This window comes from Podarcis gaigeae, assembly GCF_964106915.1.
Source record: "Podarcis gaigeae genome assembly, chromosome: 8".
Classification (NCBI taxonomy): Eukaryota; Metazoa; Chordata; class Lepidosauria; order Squamata; family Lacertidae; genus Podarcis; species Podarcis gaigeae.
Window position 1 is genome coordinate 60796956 of NC_139684.1, and position 7628 is coordinate 60804583.

General features: G+C 45.0%; 1 protein-coding gene across 2 annotated transcripts; it reads left to right on the forward strand.

The window, feature by feature from the left end:
- The first annotated feature begins 203 nt into the window (after window positions 1–203).
- GJA4 (gap junction protein alpha 4) lies at window positions 204–7292 on the forward strand. Of its 2 annotated transcripts, XM_083751875.1 has the most exons (3): window positions 204–442; window positions 1731–1794; window positions 4269–7292. In XM_083751875.1, exon 3 carries the CDS (start codon window positions 4275–4277, stop codon window positions 5331–5333), a length of 1059 nt encoding a protein of 352 aa, XP_083608001.1. In that variant the 5' UTR covers window positions 204–442; window positions 1731–1794; window positions 4269–4274; the 3' UTR covers window positions 5334–7292. The 2 variants fall into 2 exon arrangements, with proteins under 2 accessions (XP_083608001.1, XP_083608002.1); XM_083751876.1 differs by lacking the exon at window positions 1731–1794.
- The last annotated feature ends 336 nt before the right edge of the window (window positions 7293–7628 follow it).

A 7628-nucleotide genomic window follows, 5' to 3' on the forward strand; every position in this document is an offset into this window, starting at 1 on the left:
CTAAACCCTGCAAGGCCACCGGGCTGATTCAAGCCTCTCTTAGGACTCCTGCTGTCTCCTCTCCTCTCCCATAATTTCACCCCCCCCCCATTACACATGCCTCCAGCCAGGAAGCAGGTGATACAAATTGCAGTTCTTTTTCCACCTGCCCCACCAGCTGCCCCTTGGAGGATCTGAGGACTGAGAGCCTTTGACAACAGTGACTCCTCCCTTTCCCTTTAGCTCCTCCCCTCTGCACTCATCCTGGAGTTATTGTAGTCAACTTCCCCACCACCACCACCAAGCTCTTCAGAACAGTCCCGGAGTTTCCTGGATCACAGCAAGAGGGCTCTGTGCTCTCTTGCCGTAGCCTCCTTTCTCTTCTGGAGCAAAACTCAGAAGGGCAGTAATTCAAAACCAAAAACTTGGATTTGTATGCTGAGAACTTGCATTTTACTTGTTGGTGAGTACCACAGTCGGGGAAAGAACATAGGAAGCTGCCGAGTCAGGCCCTTGGTCTGTCTTCTTCAGTGTTGTCTACACTGACTGGCAGCAGCTCTCCAGGGTTTGGGGCAGGGATCTCTCCCACCCTGCCTGGGGATTCCAGGGATCAAATCTGGCACCTTCTGCATGCAAAGCAGGTGCTCTGCCATTGAGCTACAGCCCTTCCCCAGATTTGTTTTGGCCCAATCTCCAAATTAGTTAGACAGCTCAGAAGTAGCGGGCCCATTTCTTTGATTTACTGTATTTTACTTTATTCATTTATTATTTCCTACTTGCCTGTGAGTTCTTTCCACTTGGTCTGGTACTCCTTTTCCTTAAAACGACCTGCATGGGACCTTGGAATGATTTAGTCGTTTAGCTAAATTTCTGTCCTACCCTCTTTCTATCAAGAGGGTATGCATGGCACAGTCTCCCATACAGACCTGCTTTGCTTCAGCAAAGTTGCCATATCCTTTGGCAACTAGTTGCTAGTTCTCATGTACTCAGTGGAAGAAGGAGCAAGCACACTGCATGTGCTCAGAGGCACACTCTTATCCTTGCGTGTATACTTCATGTGTAGCTGTCAACATTTCCCTTTTTTTAAGGGAAATTCCCTTATTCCGAATAGGATTCCTCGCAAGAAAAGGGAAAAAGTTGACAGCTATGACTCCGTGTATACTGAGCCTCAGTCCCAGTACAGAATGCAAATTCTGGAGCATGGAATCTCAGCCAGATAATAAAACACCAGATAATAAAGATAGGATCACACACACCAAACTGGCATAGGGCTGCCAACTTTTCAACCTGCCACTGTCATCATGCTTTCAATAGCGCCTTGAAACACATGCATTAGCCAGCAGTCATGTTTTCCTCCATGCCGTGAAAAGTTCTGCTGGTTGATGTGTGTCAGGCGATGAAGACACAGCTGCAGAACAGGATTTCCTTCCATCTGGCAACCCTGAACTGAGATAGCTTGTGTTTCTTCCAAGTATTGATGGTTCCTTACTTATCCTTGATAGGCAGTTCTGGGCAGTAGCAGGAGAAAAACATTTACCTGCCCTGCCAGAATTTCCTCTAGAATAATTTAACCCTTTGATAGAGTTAAACCTGCTCCGCCCACACAGACACCCCTTCCTTCCTTGGCTCTGTTGAGTGGGACAATCCTTTCAGTATGTGAGGTTGAAAAGGCTATCACTTTAAAATCTGATCAAGCCCCTGACTGGACACTTATTGATTGACTGCCTGCTCCTTTCTCTTTATAACCCCAGGGGCAAGTAGCAGAGGGCTGTGGTGGCCTTCAGAGAGGTACTAGGCTGAGAGAGGGCTTAAAAGGTGAGCAAAAGAATCTGTTTGGCCTTTGTTGTCTGTGAACTTTATGACTTGTCCCTCTGTCTTTATTTGCACTTTAAGATTAAATCTCTGTTTATGTTTTAAAGTTGGTGGTGTTAAAAATCTACGATAGGATATAGCTTTGCACTGAAAAATACCCATGTTTAGTAGCTCCATGCATGGTTTTTGAAGATACCTAAGACAGAGCTGCAGGATGAAATTGCCAAGTTAAAACAAATAACTGGAGGGTCGCATGGGTGGGGAAAGGCTCCAGAATGCAGGAATGGCTGTAGCTCATGAAGAGAGCATCAAGGTCCCAGGTTCAGTCCTCAGCTGCATCTCCAAGTAGGAACTGCTGCTGCTGCCAGTCAGTGTGTGTAATATGGAACTAGGTGGAGCAATGGTCTGAATTCTTGTAAAACACCTTCCTATATTCTTACAGCAGCAGGAGCTCCTTATTGCTCATAGACGTGGACTGTCTCCAACTATAAGCTTGGTATGCATTCATGCTTTTAAGCACAACTGCCTTGTCTGATACAAAATTTTAAATTTAAGGGGAAGTTAGCTTTAAGGGGAAGCTCCTGCAGAGCAGCTGAACACAGCAGAGGAGAGTAGCTTTTCAAAGGTCTCCGTTTTGTACTGTATATTTTGTCAGCATGCTCAGCATCTTGCTTCTCCACCTCCCAATAAGTTTTAATCTTTCTAGCTGTTGTTTTTTATGGGAAACTGAGGGTAACAATGAGTGATGTGATTAACCCCAGGTATGGGGTTGTGGTTGGCTTGGCTTCTTGGTACAGATCCCTAAAGCAGCAGCATTCATTGGGCTGTTTGTCTCCTAAGTGCTAAAAGATCATAGAATCAAAGAGTTCCAAGGTATGCCAAGTGTCATCTACTCCAGCTCCCTGCAATGTAGTCCCTGATAAATGGCCACCCAACCTCTGTTTAAAAACCTCCTGTGAAATAGTCTACCACCTTCCTAGACAGTCTGTTCCACTGCTGAACAGCTCTAAGATCAGGGGAAGTGAGGGTCTGTTCCCTTTGGTAGAAATATATCGTGGTGGTTTTTTTCTAAATGTTCTGCAAATGATGAGACTATTAGGAATTTTCCTGCACAGTGGATCTTCTTACCAGACATCCACACCAAGCATGCAAAGCTCTTTTATACCACTTTCACAGTCATGGTCACACACACACCCCCCCCCAAAAAAAACCAACCAACCCAGGGAACTGTGGTTTGTCATGGGTGCTATTAGGAGAACCCTTCACAGTGCTATAGCTCCCAGCATGTTTAACAAACTTCATTTCTCATAATTCCTTAGGAAGGAAACATGACTGTGAAAGTAGTATAAGAGTCGTAGGATCATGAGCTTTATTTATTTATTATTTATGCAACTATTTCTTGCAAAACTTCAGCCCAACAACATGAATATATGGTGTGGATTTGACTGTTGCCTTTTCTCCTTCACAGGGCAATTTCTAGGATTAATTTGCAGGCCAGTAGGTTAACTCACATTGGTCCCAGAGCCTGGTCTTAAGACACTTAATGGGCCAAGATTGCTGAAGCTAAGGAGGTCTGGGTCTTGTCAGTGCCTCACTGTGAGACATTTTGAGAATCCTATTAAAGCTGCCTCAAGTTCCACAGCAGAAAAATAAGGTCCTTCTCCTATAGAGTTGCCTCTTCTCCCTGCTTGCTGAGCACTTTTCCAAACCTCTTCCAAAGGAGTGGTATTTTTTAGTGTTTTTTAGGCTCCTAACATCACTATGGTCCAGAATTTGTATATGCATATATCTGTACTTTTATGCTTTAAATTCTGCTCTTAAAACTTACATCCTTCAATGTCCATGAAAATTCTGGATAGGCAAATATTCTAGTCCTCAAAGTATCTTGTTACTAAATAGGTGGAGAGGGTGGTGTAGACCATGGGAACAGTTAGCTGGCCCTTTCTCTCTATCCCAAAACTGTCCTTTAAAAATGGGATGCTCTGTAAGGATTGTTCTTGTCCAGATGTAGAAGAGCCTGAAACACTTCTGGATTCCTCTGCCCTTTGTTATTTTGAAAGCAAGTTCTGACACTTCTAGAAATTCAGCTGCTCTTCACTTCCACAATAGCAGGGCACCAGGGGTGAGACTTGCGCAAGTTACCATTCTGACTGTTAGCGTCTTAAGGCAAATTGTATTTTAAGTTTGGGGTTCCTTATTTCAAAAAAATAAAATACAACAATTATATAGGAAGTGTGCTTGCTCATACTTGGTCCTCACTTGTGCTGGTCTCTCCCGAACCCAAGCTATCTAAACTTTCACCTGTAAGTTTTTGGGGCAGGAACCTTCCTTGTTAATTTTAGTCGGAAACACCACCTACACTGAATGGTGTTATGGAAACAATATTTGCAAAACTTCGCTGTGTGGCTATGTATCACATAGCAAGTAATCAATAGTGGCTTTTAAGTGGTAAAAGTATGTATTGTGCTCTCCCTTAGCAGAAGATGGGTGACTGGGGCTTCCTGGAGAAGTTACTGGACCAAGTGCAGGAGCACTCGACGGTCATCGGCAAAATCTGGTTGACGGTCCTCTTCATCTTCCGCATCTTGATCCTGGGCCTTGCTGGAGAGTCCGTGTGGGGAGATGAGCAGTCAGACTTTGTTTGCAACACCAAGCAGCCCGGCTGCCCCAATGTCTGCTATGACAAGGCTTTCCCCATTTCCCACGTCCGTTACTGGGTCCTGCAGTTCCTCTTTGTCAGCACACCCACTTTGGTCTACCTGGGGCACGTCATCTATCTCTCCCGGCTTGAGGTGAAGCTGAAGGAGCGGGAGAGTGAGCTCCGGGCTCTGCAGTCTAAGGATTATAAGGTGACAGCCATGCTGGTGGCGGTGGAGAAGAAGATGGCCAAGATCTGCGTGGCGGAGGATGGGAGGATTAAAATCCGTGGGCCTCTGATGTGGACCTACACCATTAGTGTGGTCTTCAAGAGCATCTTTGAGGCTGGCTTCCTCCTTGGCCAGTGGTACCTATATGGTTTTGTAATGCATGCCCGTTATGTCTGTCAGGGGGACCCTTGCCCACACCATGTGGACTGCTTTATGTCCCGCCCCACTGAAAAAACTATCTTCATCCTCTTCATGCTGGTGGTGGGCTTGATCTCCCTCGTTCTCAACCTTCTGGAGCTATTCCACCTCTGCTGCAAGAGCCTGCTGCACAACACCAAGGAAAGAGACTGCTGTTCCCCCTCCTCTGCTCCTCCCATGCCCTGTGAGGCCAACAGCTTCCCCAACAAGCTTTGCGGTGTGCCTGAGGAGGCTTATCCCGACAAGGCTTTCTTCTACCTCCCAATGAATGAGAGGCCTTCTCCGCCCTACCAGGCATACAACAAACTTTCCAGTGAGCAGAACTGGGCCAACTTCAACACAGAAGAAACCTTGGCCTTGCAAGGCAGGAATAAGCCCCCTGACGTCTTTACCATGGAAGCCCCCATAGTCCATCTCTCTCAGGAAAGGCAGTCAAGCCGGCCTAGCAGCAGTGCTTCCAAGAAGCAATATGTCTAGCAAACAAACCATTACAGAAGATGGATGTTGTCTTCCTTTGAGGCGACTCTGGGTTTACTCAGCTAATTAGCCTTCCTGATAATGGATTTTGACAAAAGTGGCCATGTCTTAAATGTTCTTCTCAGGGGCCGCCTTGTTTTCTACCATGTGAAACCTGCTGTACCAAGTAGGGCTATCCTGGCTTTGTATAGACATAAACTGAATCTTCCAGGTAGAGTCTACCATGGGACATCTTCTGGGCCAATGAAATGGCTGCTTCACAGACATTCAGTCATCCAAGTGTCAGAGGGTGACTAGTTGATTGGGGAGGGGCATTTGTTGGTCTTCTTTTTGTGTTAGGCCTTGCAGGTGAGGACGGGTAGCAGCAACCACCTGAGGAGGAGGAGGAGGAGGAACAGGCACCTCTACCAGCTTGGCACTATGCAGGAGTTGGCCTTGCTTTCTGGAAGATGACTTGTATCCTAGTGCAGAAGACACAGAGGAAAGTGTTTTTGTTTTCAGTGGGAAGAAACTTACTGTTGTGGCTTCTATTCCCAGATAGCAACATGGTGACGTTGTATGACAGTCATATATCATTTTTTCTTTCCTTTTCTGTATACAACTCCCTGGTTTACAGGAAGTCTGAGTAGGATAGCAAAACTGCGAGCCATATACAGTCATGTTGAACTAAAAACAGAGTTCCTGTCACATGCGGGCATTTTAGGGAATATCGGCTACTGCCGAAGTAAGCTTGTCAAGCAGACCTCCTCGCTGATAGTTTGGCTGGTGTGGCTTAAGTACTTTTCAGTTATTTCTTGCATGTTGTGCTCCTTGATGGCAACTGTCACTGGAAACTGTCCCTGAAGGCTTTGTGCCACATTACGGAGTTCACCTTCACTGTATAATGTAACCACTAGCACTTGATCTGAAAAAGACTTTTGCACTTCCAACTTGATAGCTTTTTTGCTGGCTTGGGCTGATGGGAGGTGGAGTCTAATAACACCCAGAGAGCACTACATTAGCCATCCCTGCCAAAGACAAACCTAAAGAAGGTTTTAGTTAATTTGTTCACCAATTCATCAAAACTTTGTCTCCTGATCATTTTCTGAAGTGTCATTTTTTTTCATCAAAAGCAAAACTGTGGTCCACTGGGCTGTCAAGAAACTGGTGGCATGTCTGTGGCTGTTACCTTTTGTTTGATGTACATTCCAATGCATATAGGGCCCCCTCCCTGCCATACTGGATAACAGTTGGTCCTCTTGGATTCAGTGTCTGTTCCCCTGCTTAACCCCACTATGTAGAATGATGCGTTAAGTCATAAAACACTGTTTACTATTCTCTTTTTAAGATGTCAGATGTTTTATATATGTATCTTTAAGTATGGCTGTATTGCCCAATCTCTATCCTGGATTCTTTGTTTTGCTGTCCTGTCCCTTCTGTTAATTTATTACAATCTTAAATCCTGTATAGTCTGAAAAGGCAAGCTGGATCTTCTGCATCTGTTGCTGAGGCAGTGTCCAAAAGTTAAAAGTAGGAATCTCACCTGAATCTCACAGAAGGATATGCCTGTTGAGCTGCCTTGGGAAGAGGTCTTTATCCATTTCTGAACTAAGACAAAGGGCAGGGGTGTCTTAAAATGTTTATCTGCAGCAACTTCTTGCATAGAATTGTTGGCTTCAATAAGAATATGGCAGCTCCCTCTTTGTAGCATCCAACATCCCAACCAACAGGATGTTGGGCAACCTGATTTTTCTCGGTCTCCAGTGAACTGTTCTTACTAAAGCTGTGAAAAGGAGATCTGTATCTGTCGGTTTGATGTCAACCAGCATGTAATATGGAGAGCTTACTTCCCCACTGCCAAACTGGCCAAAGTTGAATGAACAGCAAGGGTGCAAGTAGAAAATGTGGGAATACATTTAGTAGTATTAAAAGTGGTTTGTTTGTTGTTGTTTTTCAAATTAAAAGAAAAACATGAGACCATCTTGTGTGTGCATTAAGACTGCTCCTTGAACCCTTTGTTACATACTCTGTGCTTGAAATGAAAAAGTAGGTTATGGGAAGTGAGGGGGAAACTGCCTTGTGCTTCACAACAGGTGTGGCCAGGCTTTTGAGGGCTCCTTTGCTTATTTAACTGGTGCCCCAACAGCTATTAACCCAGATCCAGCTTCATAAAGAACATACTGTATATGACAACCAAAGCACAGCTGCCCTTTAAAAGTTGCACTTCTCCAAATGCTGCAATGCAGTTCACCAAGTAACGGGTACAAAAACATATATGCCAGGGCAAGCGGTATGTGTATTATTAATGATAATACT